This window comes from Fringilla coelebs (genome assembly GCF_963513975.1).
Source record: "Fringilla coelebs genome assembly, chromosome: 12".
Classification (NCBI taxonomy): domain Eukaryota; kingdom Metazoa; phylum Chordata; class Aves; order Passeriformes; family Fringillidae; genus Fringilla; species Fringilla coelebs.
Genome location: NC_140038.1, coordinates 14,705,614 through 14,728,053, shown reverse-complemented (window position 1 = coordinate 14,728,053; position 22,440 = coordinate 14,705,614). Strand labels below are relative to the sequence as shown.

The 22,440-nt window shown below is 47.1% G+C and overlaps 1 protein-coding gene across 2 annotated transcripts in view; it reads left to right on the top strand.

Moving 5' to 3' along the window:
• Positions 1-10,058: 10,058 nt before the first annotated feature.
• Positions 10,059-22,440, top strand: part of ABHD2 (abhydrolase domain containing 2, acylglycerol lipase) — a 35,984-nt gene continuing 23,602 nt past the window's right edge. Inside the window, exons 1-3 of one of the 2 annotated variants that reach the window (XM_084213933.1) lie at positions 10,059-10,158; positions 19,824-19,904; positions 20,692-20,892. In XM_084213933.1, coding sequence (XP_084070059.1) covers positions 20,699-20,892 — 194 coding nt within the window. In that variant the 5' untranslated portion in view covers positions 10,059-10,158; positions 19,824-19,904; positions 20,692-20,698. Of the gene's footprint in view, positions 10,159-10,840; positions 10,864-19,823; positions 19,905-20,691; positions 20,893-22,440 lie in introns of those variants that run through there. The other variant, XM_084213934.1, reaches the window with a different exon arrangement.

The following is a 22,440-nucleotide window of genomic DNA, read 5'->3' as shown; positions in this document are numbered from 1 at the left end:
TCTCTGTTTAGTTTCTTGAGAAATAAAAGGCTTCCCCACTCTCTGCCCTTTCCAGCAAAAGGATAATAGCTTCTTTAAACACAGGGCTGTACACTTAGGGATGCTACTGTTTAGGAATTGGGAACTTCAGGACTAATAAAAAAACCTATATACTGAATATCCTTGGGGCATGGAAAGCTCCATATGGCTACTGAGAGCCCTTCAGGATATCTAAAACTTTCTGATTTGAAAGGAAGAAGGCAAAGGGCAGCACCATTCCCTGGTTTTGCTCTGCTGCCTGCTGCTGATCTTGTCGGAGCTCAGATGAGATTCCAGCCAGTTTAACTTCAAGTCCTGGGCTCTAACCTAAATAAACAAGATTATACCAGCTTAGAGCTGGTGTGTCTGTGTAAGGTACTTAATATAAGCACCTTTATATAACCCCCCTCCCTGAATCCTCTGCAGTCTTTAAGGATTTATCCATGCTTATCTCCAGCAGAAAAGGTGTTGCCTTCATCTTCATTTGGCAGATGGGAAACCAAGGGCTGGAAGGGCTCCAGGGAAGGACATATCTCCCTTTATTTTGTCCATCCAAAAGCTAGACATGCAGGCTTGGCCTCTTAACACACATGGCCTCATCAGCCAGTGGTAACAGCACCACTTCCTTAGGTCATTTGTAAATGCTACAGCAGGAATTACCCTGGGAAATACCTGTCTTCTCACTGATGATGGATTAGCATCTGACCTCAGGCCAGGATTAAAGCCCTTTGTGGTGGTGGCTCCCTGTGGTGCTCATCTCAGAGCACTGCCCAGGACAGATGGGGCACTGTCCACTTACCGGACTTGCCTTGCCTTCTGTAGCCTGTTGCTTGGGAGCACCAACCTGTAATATGAGCCCACACTCCGTGGTGCACCAGGGCGCTTAATCCCTGATGGATTAGAAACTTCAAGCAGCCTGACCCTGCCTGAGCACTGAGCAGATACCACAGGAAGATAAACCATGGCTCTTTTGTTCTTTTTCAGGAAGCTCTTTGCAAGCTCCTGCCTTGACACAAAGCGCTAAATTGTGTACTCGATAGCTTTATTATCCAGGTCCCTCTGATAACCCGGGTTTTTGTGGCAGGTTTCTGATCCTCATCCTGTTACCAGGCTCACAAGACCCTTCCTTACTCAAGCCACCAATTTGTGCACGTGCTTCTGGCACATGCTTCATGGAAGGTCCTCCAACGCCTGCAGGGCTTAAGGCAAGCTCACAGTCTGATTAAACACGGGCCTGATGGCGCTAATGCTGTATGAATATGGAACAACACTAATGAACTCTAACGAGCTAGACCACAGGGTTTGTTTGCAAGAGCCCAGAACCTGTCCTACCGGCTGGTGGAGAAGAGGCAGTTTGCTCATTACTGCACGCTCCCCTCCCGCCCATCCATGCCGAGAGAGGCTCTGCCCGGGTGGAGGCCTTATTAATTTGTAAAGTTGTCTTTTGATCTCCGTATCTCGAAGCATAATGAGAAGGTTTGAACTCTGCCTGTCCCACCCTCTCCATACCTCCCACTTGCTCTGATCCCCCAGCACCTGGCAGGCAAGGGGAGAACTGCCACAGCTCTAGGATTCACTTCTTCCTGGAGAGAAGCATATTTGTGGCCTTCTAAAACACACTTCAGTAACCACAACCATGCCTGATGAAGCAGGAAAGCATCAGTCCCTGCACACCTTCCTCTCTCTTACCCACACACATGACCCTGTGAGGGAATCCAGGGTGACCACACCTCAAAAGCATCTACTTATTTCCTTGGTTCTGCCAGGCCAAAGCAGCTCTTAGAGGCCACTTGGAGCCCCTTGTGCCCCTGCGGTGGAGGGGCTTGTGACCACTGATGCAGGATGTTGGCTCCTGTAGGACCTCTGCTCTGGAAAGAAGTTCCTGGTGACCGGTGCCTTCTGCTGGAGCTGCTGCAGGAGCTCCTGTGCTGGCAAAGAGCCAAACATCCCGCTCATCCCGTGACCCATCAGAGCCTTCCCCTCATGATTCGGTCTCTCTCCCATCCGGGATCGATCCTGCACTGCTGGCACACCAGTTGAAGCTCCTTCTCAACCACTTCCTGCCCCTTGGGCTGCAGCCTCCAGAGCCGCAGCGGAAACCGCAGCGAGAGCTCGTTTGGCACCACGCTCTGTGTCCAGGAGAGCCGGCTCAGCCATCCAGTTACTCCTCTCCCATGGCTCCTCCTTCCCTCAAAAGGAAATAAAAACAAGCTCCAAGGCAGCCATGTGTCCTCAAGGAAAGCCATCTGTCAGAGCCATCGCCACGGTCCCACCGGGCTCTTGCCCGGTCAGGGTGTCCAGCCCCGCCATGGAGAAGCGCACGTAGCCAGTCCCAGGGGCAGCACGCACCCAAGGGGACACGAGGCTGGAGCAGGGGATGCCACGGGATGGCCAGGCAGCTGTGTGCTCTCTGAGCACTCTGCCTGGGGCTGTGCTACCTCCTTTCTCAGCAGCGACAACAACTTCCAGGCAAGGAGCCAGCTGATAGCTCTGCACAGCCACAGATGTCTCCGTACAGTTCCCATACACACTGTTTGGAGTGGGGAAGAGCTCCCTAGAAGAAACAAGAGTGGCCTGATGGGCGGGGGTATCCACCCATCTCCCCTGTCTGCTTCACAATTTCCTCCAAGGGATCTTTCCTAGCGCTTAATTGTGTGACCCTTGTAAAGACTCCCAAGTGTTTCTTCTTCCCTGCCAGGAGGTTTATACCAACATGTTTTTACAACAGGCATTGTTAGTCATACTCCATATGTCCTCTGCAATCACCCCTCCTTCTCAGTGGGATCTCCCATCACACCAACTACTTTGTCCAGCCTCCAACAGAGCCTTTATTAGAGCGTGAACCCATTTGCCTTCTGCCATCAACTCCACCTCCAGGCATTTCACTGTTCCCTCTCACCTCCCTGCTCTGCCCCACAGATCAGTTAATAATAATAGATCCCACCTATTCTGCATTCATCCAGTGTTCTTGGAGAGTTGAGCAGCTGCAGCTCCAGTGCCGAGTCCCTCTACAAGTCCCCAGCAGGCAATGGGCTGCTGCCCTGAGAGCCCCAGCAGCAAAACCAGTGACTCTCGCTGCAGACATCCAGAGTAGACACAGAGTGAAAACATGTGGGTTCAACAGCCCCTCAGCTCCTAACAGGGCTTTGCAGCTTGCCACAGCATTCCCTTTGGTCCATGCTCTGGGCCAGGTTTGTACCTCTTTAAGATATCCCTCAGGAACCTACAGATGCAGCCCCAGTACCTCCTTTAGCATGTGTGGTGGGGCCAGAGCAGTTATTAGGGGCTTGTGTGGTAATCTGTGTCCAATTTAGGAAGCTCTCTTCCACTCCTTGCTAACCCACCTCAGGACTGAGGTAGGAAATAGAATGGAGGTCATTGGCATCAAGATCTGATGTGGCTCATTTCTGTGAGCAGGGCTGGCTTCTTGACACTGTGCTGTACATACCACTCACCCAAAAGAACCCCAGAACCTCCCCATGGCCCAGAGGGAGGTGCAGTCCCTTTAGCTGTGAATGGGGCTTATTTGCACTCTTCCTCCTCTGCTGTCTTCCTGCATCTTCTCACTTTAGGTAGGTTGTTTTCTGTAAGACCTGAGAACATTAGAACATATCTACCTGTGCTTCCTCCTGCTCCAGCTACACCTGCACATCTGCCCCGCCTGCAGCAGTCAGGGAGAGGAGAGCAGCTCTGCCAGCTGTGAGGACAGTGACCCCCAACCACAGGCCAGGCGGCAGGGCTGTGTTTTGCAGAGCACGTGCAGCCCCACGCAGGAGGCACGTTTGCTCCCGCTGCCTGTGGTTCCTGGCAGGCTTTCCAGGGAGCAGCCCTCTGCTCACAGAGCTGCTTGTTCAGGAGCATGTCGTGTTTTTGCCTGGGCTTGCAGCTGCCTGTCAGCTGCTGTACAAACACTGCCCTGTCTCCCATCTCCCCCCCGGCCTCTTCTTGCTCCTCAGCTCTGCTCTTGCGGTGCTCAGGATTAGCCACACCTCAGCTGGGTAAACAGGAGCTGATCCTGCCCCATCAGCCAGGGGCTTTGCAGCCTCAGCTGCTGCAAGCAAGAAGGGCCCCTTTATTTTTCTCTCAAGTAAATCTCCCTTTCATCATTCAGTAGATCTGAAGCCTTAATTAGACAAAGCAGTGGATGTGATTCTCTGCATTGGCTTAATCTTCTATTTTCTTTCTTTATCCTTTTATTTTCTTTCTTCATCCTCCTATTCTTTGCTTTTATTCCCCTCAGCTTCCTTATCTTATGAGCTGTTCTTCATTTTCTCACTCCTTTTACCCACTTTTTGTTTTTACACCCATCTGAGAAAAGCCACCCTTCCTTTCTGTATGTCACCTTCTGGGTGCTAAATAATGAACTAATGAACTATTCTGGTCTTAAAAAAAGCCCTGGAGGTTGTTCCTAACTCCAGCCAGCACCTTAGTCTTCATCCCAGTTCGGAGGCAGCATTTCCTGCAAATTTCTACCTGGTTCTGAAGGGATGCTGAGCGGGGAAGGAGGAGGACACCCATTCCCTGCAGCACAGCACCCTCTAGCCTCCGCCGGGGCGGTAGCTCTTCCCTGAGCTGGAAGGAAGAAAGGACCTTCACCATCATCACTCAGCCACGCATCCTCCCATCCTGCCACACTCCCCACACATCCAGCCCTGCTCCCTGCATAACTCCGACAAAATCCTCCTGCAGCATTACTGCCAAATCCCAGGATGGATTTCATGGGAACTCCGGAGGTCAGGATCTTAAAGCTGGTCTGCTCTGAGGAGATGTGGCAAATTAGACATCATTTCCCAAAAGTTGAGACATCAGTTTTGCAAGGTGGAGCCCACAATGAGCCAAGGTGGAGTCAGCCTGGAGATGTGGTCATTACACAGCATCAGCAGCACTGTTTATTTCCTCCAGCCCATGCAATGCACTAACTCAGAGATGGTACAAAGGGAAGTGCTGCTCCTGCAAAGTCAGGTAAGGTCAGCCAGAGGAATGGAGTGTAGTAGTTCTGCAGTTGCTTTGTTTTCTTGGGACACTGATCTGCAGCCTTCCAAGTGTCTGTGCATGGAAAAAGGTGGTCACCCCCAGCTCACCCCTGGCCATGGTGCCAGACCTTCACTGCTTGGCTGTGACTGCCAGTGTATCTCCAGGAAGCCATCAGGCAGATGGAGATGCTCTGGATTAGCCTTTCACCCCAGCCATCCCACTGCTCTTTGCAGCTTCCTGCTCACATACCCACCTCACCAAACCATGCTCCCGTGGACCTCACCAGCTCTGTACCGGCATCAAGCCTGTTTCCACTCACCCCTGCCTTCCTTCTCTAACTCTAGGAAACAGCTCTGGCTCTCTGCTCCCAAACACCATCACTCATTCTCCCAAATCACAACTCTAACCATTTCTTTTGTACTCACCATCATCCAAACACTGTTGTGTTTTCCCTCCCTCCCTTCCTCCCAGATCTATCCCAATTCCCACTATGTTGGCACAAAATCGATCTTCCATGTCCACTGAAGTTATTTCCATGAATATTGCTCTCTAGGAAAAGGCCCTGCCCCATTCCTCAGGCAATACTAAAATTTGGATTTTTACAAGGGGCTGCTAATCCTATTGTTCAGTTCACTGAGCATTTCAGTTTGCAGGATGGCAACTCTGCATTCTCCTCAGGCACCACTGCTTCTACGGAAACTTTTCCACAGAAAGCATTTTGCAAGCAGCCACTGAAAAAAACCCCATATAAAACTGTGGCCTTAGCAGACTCCTTTGCCAGCTTTCTGAGGTGGGACAATCACAGCCTTTCCAGACTCCAACCTCAGGAACACACTGAGGCAATAGTGGCAAATGTAAGACAGACCACTTGGGATTAAACAGAAGACCAGTGGTTTCCTTTATTCAGCAAGACATCTTGGAAACTCTCCAGGAGAAGCTCATACATCCTTCTGGCTCTAGTACATCCATTTATCTGAATCCACCCTGCTTTCCCCCAGAGACGCCTCCTCTCCCTGCTCTCACTGCCTGCTAAACACCTGCTGCTCTGATGCCATCTTCCCTGCACAAAACCCCCCTGCTTCTGCAGGTGGCTCTAGGGACAGGTGCCACACCAAAGCACTGCCCGGCTCCTGCAGCTGAATCTTAAGTTACCAAACTGTGTGAAAGGGGCAGAAACAGCTCTAACTGAACAAGAGAGGTGGCTGCAGAGAACAGGTCTGCTTAGCCTGGCAGCTTTTGGTGCAGAAGGTATCCTGAAGGTAGGAATTTCACCTAACCAGACTCCCTGGAAAATTCAGTAGTGTTGTGGCACAGGTTCCTTTCAGGGAGATACAGATGGATCCTCCTCCCAGACCACTGAGTTTGTTTGTGGAACCAGGCAGGGTTCAAGTGCCATGGAGCAACCAAAAGCAGGACCAGTAGCACTGCTGATGCCAGGGAGTGGTTTTCAAAACCTCTTCCTCTGGGCAGCAGCTGTGGCTGGATGTGGGATAAAAGCAGTGAGCTGGCTGCTGGGAAATTGTGGACAGAAGCAGCAGAACGCAGCCTGGTAAAGTGCTCAGCTCAGTGGCATTTTTCTTTTGGCCTAAAGAATTTGGGAATGCAATAGCCCATCTGCTCTGAAATGATCAGTGATGTTCTCTGTACAAGCAGTCTGAGCCCTCTGGGGTTTGGGAGGAAAACAAAAAAATATTAGTCATAAAGTCTCTAGCAATGGCTTTCAGCCATTAGAGGAGACCTGAGTCTATGGTCTAGAAGGGACAAAAAGGTGGACAGCAGTACCCAGAAGGGCTGAGGTCAGTCACTTCAGTTCTATAATTAGGAAATAAATAGCATGCTAAATAAACCCAGAGTAGAAGCTTCTGAGAAGTGTGACAGAGCTGGAAGTTGGCAAGGAGCAGCTGAATGAGAATGTGATGGAAAAATACAGATCAGGTGGGCCACGTGCCACCTCCCAGCTGGTTTGTATGATGCAGCCGTTCTCCCATCCCTGGCACTTATCCCTGTACATTGCCAGCTCCTCAGGACAGAGGCTGGTCTATTTAGAGCTCTGCAAAGTGCCCATTACTCTTTTAGACACCATTTTCAGAAAATATGTAAGAGTCCAAAGAGCACTGTGCCTCCAGATCCAACAGGCTCAGGAACATCATGGCTCTGCAGCCCACAAGCCAAAGCCTCGCTGGCACTGCAGGGAAGGCAGAGCAGGAGAAGAGGAAAAAGCTTTACCTTTATTTCCATCTGCAAAGCTTTTTTTGTGCTCACATGTCACTGACAGGCACTTTGCTTATTTTCAGCTGGCAATCAAACCCTGCCTAAGAGGTGTTTTCCTTTTTGCTCCTGCTACACACTGCCATAGATGAACACCCTGATGTTTCCTCTGGCAGAAAGGTTTCCTCAGGGGGGCAGAGTCCACAGGAGTCCTTCAGTGCACAGCATGTTTGCTGAGCAGGAGAAAAGCTGGGCATGGGAAATGAAGCAGAAAAACAGTTCAGAGTTGTGGCAGCAACAGCCAAAAGAGAGAGGGATGTGAAGAACAAAAGGTGATTGTCACCACGGTGTTGCACGGGGGTGTCTTGGGTTGGTTCAGCAGCACGTGGAGCTCTCTGTGCCTGGTACCTTTCCAATTGCTGCATTTAAAAAGGTGGGATTTTCATTAGTCTTTTTTTGGCCTTTCTGTACAGAGGTAATTGCCTGCCCAAAGCACAAGGCAAAGCTGTGTTCTTCCTGTGCTTGCAGTTTCCAGCATGTGCAGTTGTCCACACGGCTCAGAGAGGGATCCTCCTGCCTCCACAGCGTTAGGGTGTTCCTGGACACTCCCACCCCACCTCTCAGCAATACCAGAAGGCAGAAATATCTGCTGGGCTGAAGCAGCTAAATCCCTCCCTAGAAGGCTGGAAATAAAGCTCAGCTCTTTCCAGCACTGTTCCTTTGGGGATGGCTCAGGCTCAGATGGCATTTTCTGGGTATGACCTGTTTACTGTGAATGGCACATCCTTGCCCCTGGCTCTGGGCCAGAGAGCTCCCCCCACGGCACAGGCACACAGGGCTGCTGCAGCACCAACCCTGCAGAGCCCACCAGCACATCGGCCACAGCAACTCCCCACACACTCAGAGGGAAGGCAGCTTCCTTCACAAGCCACAGCTCACCAGCTGTTTTAACAGCCCAAAGTCGGATTTGCATTCCCAAAACGTGCTTGCTTCCCCCCAGACATCCCTGCTCCCACACTACAAGGTGCAGCTGGAACCCCTCAACACTGCCCAGAGTATAACACCAACGACCTGCACTGCTTCTTCCCTTCCTTTCTGGAGACACATCACGTTTTCCATCACTTTCCTCCTTGCAATAAACAGCTCAGGATTCTGGCTGCCAGTGCCACAGCCACCTGTAAATTTATGCTGCCACCTCTTCAGTGTTTACCTCTCCTCAGCAAGAAGTGAGCAGCAAGTTAGGTTCGCTTTGTTTTGTGACAGGTCCATAACAATGCTCTCTTCTAATAGCTGAGCTACTCTCAGGTCAGAGAAATCTCCAGCAGTCTCAAGGACTTAAAATAAAAGCCTTGCCTGGAGGCTCAGCTCCGATTTGAGGCATATCTTCCTGCCCAGATCTGTTTTTTCCTGCCTGGATCAGATGGTGAAAGAACTAAGGTACACCTGGAATCAATTGGACTGCAATTTTCTGCAATCAAACTCAAACACATTCCTCAAATACCTAAAGTTGAGTCTGATACCGGATGTTTATCTGCTGAGCCTATCTGTTAACTTGATCACAAGCATAGTTGCCTTGAGACACACCAAACCTCAGCCCAGCTGAGCCACTGACAAATTTAGCAACCATAAACCTTGGGTATTTTTGCAAGGTTAATTAAGAGATAAGAAATACAACTTTGTTTGACTGAGTGGTGTGGGATTACACCTGTAGCAAGTGTGGAGAGAGGAGGATGCTGTTTGTTCTGCCACCTTCATTCCAGAATTTCCCTCTCTGCCCTTACCCAGAGCTCCCTCCTTCCCTGTGACTCAGGCTACAGCAGTTACTCATCTCTCCACGTACACAGCGCCCTGGAAAATGTGACTTGCTCCTTGAGAGCTTTCTCCACGTAGGAAGCTCCAACACCCAGTAAACAGAGGAAACATTTAAAATATCTGAAACGCGAGGAAGGATTTTTCCATCCAGTTATATAAAGCAACCATTAACACAGCTCAGAACGGTTGATGTTACCAACAACATAACGCAGGCAGGGCTCTTACAAAAAAAGCAGGTTTATAAACATCACATCAGGGACAGTTTTTCATCTTATAACTTATTTTCCTCTCAGTGACTTTCAGATGGGGCAGGGTCCATCTACCTCCGAGTGGATTTTGCTGTCCCAGTCACACACCCCGCTTGGTGGGACAGTGCTGAGCACTCTGAGGGACCAGGGCAGACCCTTCACCGCTGCCAGCATAGCCCAAGGCTGGTCCCAGCGTTTGCCACCCAGAGCTGGTCGGTGGGCCCACCATAAACAAACTCAGAGTACTGCGGGCTCAGCCACCATTTCTAAGGCTCGAAGGTACTGTTTCTAAAAGACGCAGTATTATGTAACCAGCACCGGGTACACCACACGGTTTATCAGCAGCCTGGAAGGATCTTTGGTCCTCATGACCACCGAGCTCCATGTCACTGAGGAGCAACCGTGTCCTGCACCTGGAGCCGCTCCCTAGGCTGCGTCCCCCACGCCACGGGCGGTCGCAGGAAGCGGCGCACTGTAAATACAGCTGAGGCGAAGGCTGAAGCTGTTCCCACCCCCCGCAGCCCGCCGTGCCCTCAGGCCCCGCTCTGTCATGGCCGCGGCACCGCCGTCCCCGCCGGTGCCCATAGCCCCGCCCCCAGCCCGCCGCCGCCAATCACCGTCCTCGGCCTGACTGACAGGTGTCCGAGCCATTGGATCCGCGGTATCCCGCCCCTCGCTCTTCCTTAGCCAATGGAACCCGAGCGTCAGTGATGGAGCGCCCGCCCCCAGTCACCTTTTGACTAATCGGCGCGCGGGTCTGGGCGGAAGCGGCGCGGCGGTGGCCAATGGGAGGGCGAGGGCGGCCGCTAAATGGCAGAGGGCGGCGGGCCCGGGGCACACAGGCGGGAGCGGCGGCGGCAGGAGCGGTGAGGGCCTTCGCGCCCGGCCGGGGCTGCAGGTGAGGAGGGGGCGCCCGGGAGCGCCTTCCCGCAGGGCTCGGGCACGGCCGGCCTCCTTCCCGTTCTTCTCGGCAGGCCTGGGGGGCTGCCCCGCGGCCGCGTCTGTCCCTGCCCAGCCGCCGCCCCGCCATACACTGTCTGCACGCCCGGCCCCGCGTGTTTATTGCCGGGGGGAGATGGGGCTGTCCCTCGGTGGGGCTGTGGCGGCCGGTGTCCGGCCCCCTCGCGGTTCTCCCCGGCGCTGGAAGCTCTGGGGGGGTGGCGGTGCGGTGACAGCTTTCCCCGTCGCTACCTGGGGTGTGAGGCTGTGCGGGGCAGGGACTGCGGTGGGAGCAGCGATCCCTGTGCTCGCAGGGAGGGAAGGGATGGGATGGGATGCGTGCGGAGCGGAGAATGGTCCTGCGTGAGTGAGAGCCGGGGGGATCGTGCCCCTATCAGGTCGTTCTGCTCCCGATAAATGAGGCTCTTCCCTGATGCTCCCGCTCCAAGGTCCTGACCCTGCTACGAGCATCTTGCATCAGCTTCAGACTCACTTTTCTTGCCTGCTGGTTTTTTGTTCCCTGTGTGATGGGACTCTGCCCCATCCCGCACCCTCAGGTGTAACTTGTGCATCTCCTCCAGCGCAGGAAGTGTCTATGTGTCTATCACAATTGATGAGTTAGAGCTGCTGAGATGTCTCATCTGATGCTAGCTTGTTTGCAGAGGTATGTTAGGGGCAGCTTTATTCACGCAGTAATGGCTGGAGGGGTTGTGTTCTGTACTTTCAGTCTCATGTAGGTTCCCTCAGAGAATTCGTAGCAGCTTCCTCTTATTGTTGATGAACAATTGTCACTGGTCTGGCAAGTATAAAGATTCCTGTCAGCCTCTTAGATTGCTTTTTGGCTTTCATAGCCCTGGTGAGTCCTGTAACAAATGTTCCTGGCTTGTTAGTCAGCTAACTGGTACAGTGTGTTCATCTTCCATGCCTCATTTATCAATTATTATCATGCTCAGCCATGTTCATAATATTGCTTAGGTTGACATGTTCTAGTCCCTGCTGATGTGGTGTCCATAGAGCACTCAGTTCAGTTGTTTGCATTTGTGATATCTCATTTTTAGACTTTCTTTGATAATGTGTATTTCCTGTGCAGGGAGTTTTGTCTTGGGTTGCTGTCTTATCTTTCATGAGTCACCGTCTCTCTGAGGTGCTTGCTTAGTTCTCGTATCACAAGAGAAGTTTCAATAGCTTCTCTTGCTTCTTCTTAGATCAGTGGGCATTCAGCCATTCTCCTTATTCTAGGCATCACTTATTTTGGTCTCAAAGTCAAGAGTAAGAACAGGAAGGGTATGAAAAGAGAAGTAAAAGCCACTGTTTAAGTTCTTCCAGTCTCCTGTCCTAGTCTTAAATATAGTTGCTTTTGCATGGGAGGTCCTCTGTGTTACTGAGTGAATTAGCTGCACAAAAAATGAGGCTGGCCCAAGATTGTGCCAGACTGTCTCTTATAGGTGTGGAGAAGATATGGAGGTTGTGGATAAAGCCTTCTGTCTTGCAGAACTGTTTCTGAAGAAACTTAAAAATTAGCTTGTTATATTCTTCCTGTAAAAGCTGTATTTCTCTAATCAGCGAGTGAATAGGAGCTTAAGCTATTAGTGTTTCATAAAGCTGCTTTATTAAACCTGTCATGTGAAAATTCAGAGATTAACACTTTGAAAGAATTGTACTGGGAAGGAAAGATGGCAAAATAACACCCTTTGACCTTGACAAAGGGTGTTGAAGATGTTTTCTAAGTTCCTGCTATACTCCAGATGGGATTGGTGTAGGATAGGAAATGGTTGCTTTAGGGCAGTGAAATGCCTGGGTGCTACTGGATTTACAGTGTCCTGTTACCTTTCTTCATCCATATCTCTTGCCTCTTCATCCAGACTTTCACACTGCCAACTCTCACGGTACCAGAACTTGGATTAAGCTAACCAAGAACAGGATTTTTCAGTCTCTGGTCGGAGTGTAAGTGCAGGGTTCTTGGCTGCTTGTAATTCCTACTGAAAGGTGCAAAGACCAGCCTGAAACTGGTCACTTGGACTTTTCAGCAAATGTCTAAGCAATTATGGTTTGTTAGTACTTTGTAGTCTTCATGTACACTTCTGAGTTTCTCTGGAAGAGTGTGTTTCATGATGTGTTACAGCTCTGAATTGCTCTTCTTAATGTGCTGTAGATCAATTGATCTTCTGTGCAAGTATTTACCCTTCTTCTACCTATATACCTTGCAAAGTTTAAGCTTATATGCAGTTAAGCATCTGATCAAACTCAGCTGATTGATTGAATTTCAGTTGATTTAATTTCAGTGTGCAAGGGCACACTGTCCTCGTGGAGAAGCAAAGTCCCACTTGCCCAGCATACATGGGTGGCAGTGATGGTGCCCTGTGGGGCAGCTGTATTAGCCTTTTCTGGCTCTAGGAAGGCTTCTGCACCCAAGGGTTTATCTTTCCTTCAGCTCCCTCAGCTGACTTAATAATAAAGATTGTCTCTGACTGCCAGCCTTACTCCGCCAGTATCAGGCAGCAGTAATTGAAAATGCTTTGCAAAGTAGTTCAGTACAAACCAGGTGCTTGAAATGTCATTGAGTTCTTAGAGATAATGGCAGTGGAAGGCAGCGCCAGGCTTGGCAGAGAACAGATTTTTATCTGTATCTCTAGACTGACCAACCAGTACAGTTGACTATTACTCTCTCTGCTGTTGAGAAATGTTTTCATTTCTCTTTATCATGGATTCAGTCTGATTAAAACAAATTACATTGACAACTTTCTCTGCTAATATGGGTTGAGCTCCTGGAAATACCTCACTTTTCTGGAAAGTCTCATGTCTTATTTGCAGGTAACTGAGCTACAGCCCTATTCAGGGCATCAAGTACTCAAAAAGTATAGTACAGGCTCCTCATAGGAAGGGCCAAATCTGCTGCTGAGAGTAGCTTGTCCTGCTTCTAAACCTACCTCAAAGCATCCTCAAAGATGCTTTTGTATAGAGCTGCAGGTTCCAAAAAGCTTGTGCAGAGGAGATTCAAGCCTGGCTCTCTTATCTGGAACACCCAGTTCTGTGAAGTGTTCATTGAGCATATGTGAACATGAAGGGTTGTACTAAGTGAAATAAGCACATGCACAGTTATTTACAGTGAACCTCCTTGTAAGAGGTAAGGACAAAATGTCCTAAAGCACGAGCCTGTAATACCCCTAGCCTGTCACTCTGATTCAGCAGGAGAGAGGGCAATGTAGCTCTTTGCACATTGAATTGCTGGTGACTGCTGAAGTGTTCCAAAACCTCTCTTAGATGCAGTCTGGGAGAACCTGAGTATTCAGCAGTGGTGGTGGCTGTCTGTTGGTCAGCCCCTGTCTCTTTGTGTGTAGTTCTTCTGTCCTGAAACGTTTTTGCTTCAATTTCAATGTTACTTGTGTGAATTATGCTACTCCTCTAGTGCAAGCCTTCTATCTGTCATGGGCAGGCTGTGAGAGAATGACTCTGCAAATCTTCTGCTCCCCTGTGGAGAGGAGCTGCTCTTCAGGGGAACAAAGTAAGCAAGGTGTTTAAGACCTCAGTGAAATGGCATCTCAGCTTTTCATCCTGTTCAATATAGATGTTTTCAGCCTGTTTGAACTGGACTGTTCTCAAATAAAGTTCTCTTACCTATATTGTGATTTGTTATAGGTGGGCTTTCCCTGCTGTGTGTGGAGCATGTTCCCTACTTACTGAGCCCTCTGGCTGAGCAAACAGCTGTGATGTGTTTGGACTTTGAGCTGTTCCTCCAGTATGTTCAGCTGAGCCCTGTGGCAGTGTGGGAATGGAGGGGTAGCAGTTAGAAGATAAATGAGGCTTTAACAATGTGATGCTTCAAAATACAATGAAGGAATAGAGCAGACTTCCTTGAGGAGACTTGGTCTATAATGCAGTTTTTATTAGCTCACTTAGCTCTCTGTGGCTTGATTCCAGCATCATTTCCTCAACTACTGAGCATGGTTTGTTGGGTTCTCTACAGTCTGTTTATTCCATTTCTTCCCTGGAGCTTAATGCTGCTCCCTGGCTCAGTTATGTGGTAGGCAAGGGAGACCTGCTAATGCTGTAAGATTGTAGAAAGGTGTTACCCAACATTTTTCTCTGTACCTAAAAGTTATCTTGACCCCTTCTACAAGGACCTGTGGTTACATAACATAGTGGTTAGAGACAGTCCCAAGTCTCTGCACCTTATCTTAAAGGAAAGGCTCATGTTATTTGAGCAAACATAATTATTTGACTACTGCAATTAATTGTTTTTTGTGAAGTCAGCGTCTGCTCCTGTCTTGGGTTAATCATGTTCATGAGGTGTGTGCAATAAAAGCTAATGCAGAGGTTTTCAATCCATTTGACACAAACAGGAACCAGGATAAGGTGATGTAACAGGGACTCTACGTAGCAACCTTAGCTAATGTATAAAGGCTGCCTGTCCCGAAATAGAACTTTTTCTGATTAGTTAAGGTGATATTGTGGGGAAACAAAGGCAGTTCCTGTAGGTAGAAGGAAGTGAATATCAAGTCTCATTTGACTGTAAATTAACATTCTTGGAGAAGTGAGAGTGCTGAAGAGCCTTTGGCCCTCTTGGCTATAGATTTATTCTTGGGTGCATTTTTAAGTAACCTGCCTTGGGCTGTACACCCAGCCCTCTGAGATGGTTGATTTCTCCTCTGAAAGCATAGAACTCCTCAAGGGCAAGGTAAAAAGCTCTAGTTCAAGGCACTTGTCTTTCTGACTGTGCTGATAATTCCTTGTGCTATGAACTTTATCCCTGTAACCTCACAGTACCTCTGAATTTAGTGTGAGCTAAGTTTGTAACTGATGAAAAGGTCAAGTTCCAGTGAAGGCACCAGCCAGGAATTTTTTTTTGGAGCAGGGTGTAAACAGTACTTGTTGGTTTCTGTACTTGCCAACCAGCCAAATCCTGGCCTGTGTATGGCCCTGGCCCAGGGAGGCATTTGCACTGAGGACTTCAAAAGGCTGTCGAAATAGTGTTCTTTCTAACATCCTTGTGATGGGGCAGTCAGTGTGCCCTCTTTACTTTGGAGATAAAATCTGTTGCATGTTGGACAGCAAACCTGTGGTGGGCTTTGCCAAAATCCTGAGGACTGCACTTTATCTCTTGTGGCCACATCTAACCCTAAACTTAAGTGCCTTATGTGCTCAGCTAATTCTTAATTATACCCCCTGTGCTCTGAGGTCTGAGACTTAGCTGGCTCTTTTAAATGGCCAGCAGTACTGAGTGATGCATCAAGATCTCAGCATTTGCTTCTGACGTGTTCTCTGAGCCACACTGAAGGTAATGGGAGGCTCTGCACTGGGTGAACTTGGGCTGGGTAGATGCCAGTCTCAAGATAAGTGTTGTTATGACTTGGTTTTTATGCATAAGCTGATGAGGCATAGTATTGGTGTGGCCCTAAAATACTTGGGCCTCTGTAATTTTCAGGGAACAAAGCAGTTTAAGCTTAACACTTTGCCATGAAAACAAAGGCATTTTTTATACAGGTGCTGGGTAGAAGGATATGGAGCTGTGCAATAAAGCTTGAGGCTTTCCTCATGAGTCCCCTTACACAGGTTCTGTACTTGTGTAGCTTCTCCTCCAGTGCTTAGTCTGGCAACCTTTCCCATCAGCACACATGCTCAGAGCCTTTCTCAAGTGCATTCATCTTCATGTGGATGGTCTCTAAACATCATCCTCTGCATTTAAACTGCTGAAAGCTCAGCAGTGTGGCACTTCCATGCACTTCCTGGAGTGACATTTGAGTAATACGCTGGCATGAAACTTGTCTTTGTTTAGAAAACTATGCAGGGCTCTGCTTTTTACCCTTTCCTTAATGGAGTTCCTTTCCCCATAATGTGGTTCTAAATATCTCACCTGGTAGTGACAAGCCTGTACCTTCTGGTTTTGCAATGTATCTTTCTTTGGCTGATGTTAAAGATGTTAATTTCCTGGAAACATTCCATAAAGAGGTAACTTCAGCCTTCCTCCTTAAAAAGGTGGGGGAAAAACCCCATCTTATTTCTGATCCCAGTCTGCCTAGGCACAACTCTTTAAAGTAGGGTGGGTTTGCTTTCCTCTTGTCTGATATACTTGTTTTCAGAGTTTTATTTCCAAACTAATATATATGAAACCGGTCTGAGAAATGTCTGATATGTTAGTTAACAAAGTCTGCCTGCTTAAATCTGTCAGAAATGGCCTCTCTGGCTCTTCTGAGTTCTAGTGGGCAAGAGTATTACTCTGCTTGGTAAGCTGTAACTGAATAGGAAAGGGAATTGTTAAAGACTCACTGTTGGCCAGGCATGTTTCCAGTGTTGTGGTGTCCAGCTGAGCTCTGAGAGCATCAGTCAGGCAGACTGCTGAGGGGTGGGGAGGCATCCATGAGGCTTTTGTACCATGCTGCCCTTCCTGGAAATGTCATTCCTTCAAGATTCTTCAGGCCATGTAATGGAGAATAGCATATCTTGTTAGTGCAGCCCCTTTCAAAGAAGCCTTAGCTCTTTGTGTTCCATAAAGCTGCATCCTTGCATTAGCCCAAAGCATTTCTAATGCTTCAGTGAAATAAATGAGTCTGCCAGGCTTTCAATGGCTTGTTAAAAGGAGGGAGGATCCTGTGGGAATGGCTCCCTTTATATCTTTGCTTTTTTAGTGTTGCCTTTCCAGTATGAAGAGTCAGACTCTGCTTTCGTGGGTGGAGGAGCTGTAAAGCTTGGTAGCTACCAAATCCTGTGCGTGCCCTGTTGAGTCACAGTGACTTCTCTCTCTGGAAATTTCCTCTCCACAGGAAACCTGAAACTGAAATGTGTATGGGTCTTGGATTTGTTGATAGTTATGAATTCACTTACTGAACAAGTAAATATTTTGATTATGGATTTCCCAAAAACTCAGTGTTTTTGAAAGGCTACATAAAAAATTTGCTGTAGCGCTACTGGCTTTTGTTGTCCTTGTCTGTTTCTCTCTGGAAAGGGTGAGACTTGGGATTTTTTTCTCATTATACTTGTACAGATAAAGTGCACTCTGTTAACAGTAGTGGTGAAATGTTTCCTGTAACATGATTTTCAGCTTTTTGTGATGAAAGGGCAAATGAAAAGATCACAAATCCAGCACTTTCTGCCCAGTGATTGATTTTAAAGTTATCCCTCAGTTAAAATTGGGATTTAACAGCATTGCTTGAGAGGCCTGCAGGTCTTTGGGGCTGTCATGCCTGTAAGTGATTTAAAAAAAAAGAATTGTGCAATTAAGAGGCTTCAAAATAACATGCTTGGGGCCAAGAGCTTCAACTTCTTTGGGTTCCTCAATGTGGATCTCAAATGCTTTGATGGATGGAAAGGCTAGATTGCTTCCAGTGGAATGCTAGCCTGCCAGCAGTGAATCCAATGGTTTGTATATGGAAAAAGCCAAATGTTTGTCCATTTAGATTAATGATGACCCAGTTAGAGGAGATTCTAGATTAAAATTTGTCTGGCTCAAACCTGTGGTTATCTTTTTTGTTTAAACAGACAAATTTATTGGGTCAATGCCAAAAGGGTTTAACAAAACAGAAGCAAGGTGACCTCATCCCAGCTGGTTAAAGAGGGAGACATTTGTCCTAGGTGATTAGAGGCAAAGCTGAAATCCATTTTAGTAAGCTAAACCCTTAAAATTTTAGAGCTGAGTGCCTTGACTCAGCCCTTGCACATCTGCCCTGGCTGAGACAGGTCTGTTTAGGTCTTCAGAAATACCAGGTTTTATAGCAAGTGCCTCAAGTGACACAGCTGAATCCACAGAGCATGGAGTCTTCATGGACTGCACCCACTGCTTAAATAATCACTGCAGAAAGCTGTGCAATTGAAGCAGTGCCAACTTTGTGTTACATCTACATGCTGATCTGAGCTTTTGGGTAAAGATTTTGACAAATACATAAACCTCTAGCACATGTTTGTGGTGTAAGTTCTGTGAATGTGTGTTTTAGACTGTCTAAAATGGAAAATACTAGTTCATAAGTGTCAAACATAATCCTGCCTATCAACAGCTGATTTCTCTGAAAGTAATGGCAAGCTTGTATGCTGTTTTAAGGAAGTGACAGGCTAACATGATATAAAAGTATCAGAAAAAATGTGTGTGTGTTCTCTCCCATATAATCTTCAGATTACATTCTCAGGAAGAAATGGTTTAGTTGGATTAATTAGACTGAGTCACTAGTACAAAATCCTAATGACTAATTGTGCTCAGTTTTATTTTTAAAAGTTCACTAAGGTGAAAGTTGTAAACAGCAAAATAGCTTAAAATCAGGTGTCAGGATGGTCTCGGGTATTAGGGCCTCTTAATTTTCTGAATAAAACAATTATAGGGAGACGTCAGCAGAACTTCTGGAAGTTTGATATGAGGGAGATTTGCTTGAGTGCCTGACTGTCCTTGAGTTCAGGAGCCTGGTCTGCTTTTCAGCCAGTTGTACCTTCCCTGGTGAAGCCATTGCTGTAGTTTGCATGTTGTCTCCTACAGAACTGATGATAGTGTTAGTGAAATCTTACCAAGCAGAGATGTGAGATAACATCCTGCAGCTAAACATTGTACTGGAACTCCTCTCATGATGCCCATGCAATCTTCTGAGCAGAAGAATAGAAGGGTTTTTGTGGCCCATCTTCTCACTTCTACTGTGCTGCTCAGAACTGGAAAACAAAAGCTGAAGAGTTGTCCCAGATTAAATGTCTCTGCTTCCCTCACTCTGTTCTGCTGTGCAGATGGTTGTGGTGGCAGAAACTTGCAGTTTTAGAGCATGCTCTTAGTCAATAGCTTTTCTTCCAAGGGGTTTTGGTGTAGCTACGCTGAATACAGAAAGTACTGCTGAGGCTCTTTACTCCTGCTATTAAGGCAGGTTAGGCTTTGGTATGGTCTGTCCTGATAGTGTGTTTTTCCATTTGGAAGCAGCAGCGGTAGAGAGCAGACAGTTCTGGAGCTTTTCCTGGAAGCTCTGAGTCCCCATCGATTTGTTGTGCCTGTGGGAAGGCAGTTCTAATGGCAAGTATTGCTTACACTTGTACAGGCACAGGCTGAAAGCTTTCTCTTTTATTGGCATCATCAAATTCTTGTAACAAGCCTTCTTGCATGTGCACTGGTGTTAATTAGGTGGCTGTGTCTGAGCCTCCTGTGGCTCCCACCACGTTGAAGTGTGGTATATTGTAACATCTCAAAAAGCAAGTGTGGGAACAGGCAGAGACTGTTTACAAGCTTCCATCTGTAGGAGTGAGCTGCCTTGCTAAGCCTGAATAAAAGTAGCAGAAACTTCTTTCAGACTGGCTTCACACCTCAGTAACATTGTAGATATTGCAAAGTTGAGAAGAGTATCTTGCTAATCGTAGTCCTTTAAATAGGAAGAGATTTGGGTAGGTTTTCTGAGTACAATGTCTCACCGTCTTGCAGAGATGAAGTCTCTCTGCTCATGGAGCTGCATTTGCACACTGCAGATGAGTTGATACACTGTAGGCAAGTGATCTAGTCTGGATGGATCTGGCAATGGATTTCAGATGCAGATGGATCAGAGTTGGTTATGACCAACTCCACAAATAGCTTGCCATGTCTGCAGTGGGACCTTTGTATAAATTTGTGTTCATCCTGTCCAGCTGAGAAATGCAGCTTGATCAGTAATAATGAATTTGCTTTCTCCCCTACAGGGTAGCTCAGGCAGCACGTGGATTGGTGACAAGTCTGCTGAGGACTGGCAATTTCTTCTAGCTTGAAGAAAATTGAAATTGGTAAGATTTGGCTTGTCACTTATCTTACTTGGGTTACCCATGTTACTTAGGAAAGACACAGGGAAAAACCTGTCCTTTCAACAATAAATGCAGCCAGCTGTTTGAACTGTATGTTCAAAATAAGCTGGATCAGTTTAAGAATTTGATTTCAAGCTGGAAGGATTTTTTTTTAATACTTCTTTTCTTCTGTTCCTTTTCTTTGAAGCCCTTGAAAGACTAGATATTCATCTAGTCCTTCAGCTGCAGAACTGCAGTGAATAAAAAGAAATGCTGAAAATGCCAGTACATAAAGTGGCCATCTTAAGTGCAGGCAGGATTTAGTACCAGTGTTCTCATGGAACTGCAAGACTCAGGCTGAGGAGCTACACAGTAGTTCTTTCAGGTGCTCTTTTTCAAGTCTGGCTTGGACACCTGTGAAGAAACACATGTCCAAAGCTGCCAAGGTGCCTTTATAGCCTATCTTTTCACCCAGCTTCTGTTTGACCTGGGTAGTCGGCCAAGATCCTGCATGTATTGACTGGCTGCTGATACGTGAGACACTGGTGCAGTTCTAGGGCAGCACTGATTAGGAATAAATCTCCTTCACAGCTGATCATCCAGTTTTTCTTCTGTTAGTCTGGGTGTTTAGAACAATACTAACTACATTTTCTTCCAACTTCAAAGTTGATATGCTAGGATTTCCTGGCAGTGTTGACTGACACATTTACTTGTATATTTAACATGGCAGTTGATATTCATATCCAACACTATATTTCTAGAAGCTTTAATGTTGTTTTTTTATCTGCAGGCTGAAAATGAGTACAATATTGGAAACCTCTGAGCTGCCAGCAGTGTTTGATGGGGTGAAGCTAGCTGCAGTTGCTGCTGTTCTCTATGTTATTGTTCGCTGCTTGAATTTAAAAAGCCCAACTGCCCCTCCTGAACTCATTTACCAGGACTCTGCTTTGGCTCGCTTTCTACTCAAATCCTGCCCACTTCTGACCAAAGAGTAAGTGGTATATTTTTTCCATGCTGACCTGTATTATAGGAAGAAGACCTGCACTTATCCATTCTTCTTGTGTTTCATAGACTTGGGTTCAAATGCATGTCAGGCTATACTGTTACTAAAATAAATCTTTTTAGCATTTCTTTGTCTCAGGTACCTGGATTTGAGGAAGCCTTGTTGTGTGAAGTCTTCCACAGATGCCTAGAAAAAGTCATCACTGTCCATCTTTATAGAATATCATCTGTATGCTGATGTTATACTATACCAGCACCAACAGCTCACTGTGGAAATGGGGGAGGGATGGATGCAGTTAGCACTTGTTCATGATCTTGTACTCCGTTTTATTAGGGAAGGAGTCTTTTGGGGCTCACAGGAAGGAAACATTTTCATGGTGTGTCAGTGCCCTTATAATGAACACAGGGTTGGCTATTAGTTTTAAAGTGCCTGCTCTTATCAGAAGTACTTCAAGTTGATTGAAAACTAATGAAATTTATTACTGGTAGAGCACATCCTAACTAGTTTAATAAAGTAATGACATAGAGGCCACCTCTAAGCCTGTTGAATGCACTTTCAAATTGACCTTGTGTCAGCTGTGTATTTGAGCAGGCTGATCCTTGATCTTCCATTCCAAGACCTCCAGCATCAGTGCAGCTGCCCTTAGCTTCACCAAGAACATTCTCCAATAATAGCAAGCATTTAGTACAATTTCATGAGGCTTTGGAGGGACAAGGACTTTGATTACAGTATTTCTCTTCTGCAATCACTTCGAAAACCTGCAAGTCCTATTTAGAAGCTCTAAGTACATCAATTATATAGTAAGTGCTGAGTGCAGCTGCATGAACTTTCCTTTTGGATCTCAAAAGTCAAGCTGACTTAAGGATAGTCATTTTAGGGGAGATGAGAGGCTTTTAGCAGTGCTGTGTTTGGTGCCTTGATTACATAAGGCATAAGATGTTAGGCCATGGGGTCTGTAAACTTTTAGAGGAAACAAAGCATTATCTGTTGAAATTGGAACCCAGAGAGGGTTCTGTGATGTACTTCAGGTTAGTGGTAACATAGATGTGTTTGGATTCTTGATTATGTCTACTGCCTTAACTGCAAAGCAATTCCTTTCCTAAAAAATACCTGGAGGAGGTTTGAGTAACTTGGTACTTCAGGTAGTTGCCATCCCAGTGTTGCACTCCAGTATGATGTGTCCCTAGTCACTGAAGGAGCAAGCGTGAAGCTGATTACCTGCCTTGAAGGCATGTTAGTATCAGGCTAGTCTTTGGAAATGGATTGTAAGCTAACTTATTTCCCTGCTATTTCAGCTCTGTTCTCACAGCACAGGCTCCTAGCACTGCTGTATTGACTTTTAGTTGGAGAACAAAGCATTCCCAAAAGAGTGAAAATGCAAAACATGTCCAGCAGTATTTAGGCATCTGTTGTGCATTAATTGCAGGAGTGATGAGCTGCTTGCAGAACCCTGGTGTTGTGTTGGTCGTGTGCAAGTTTGATTTGTTTGGTTTCTCTGGATCAGCTGAGCTCAGGCTTGCCAGCTTCTCTAAAAAC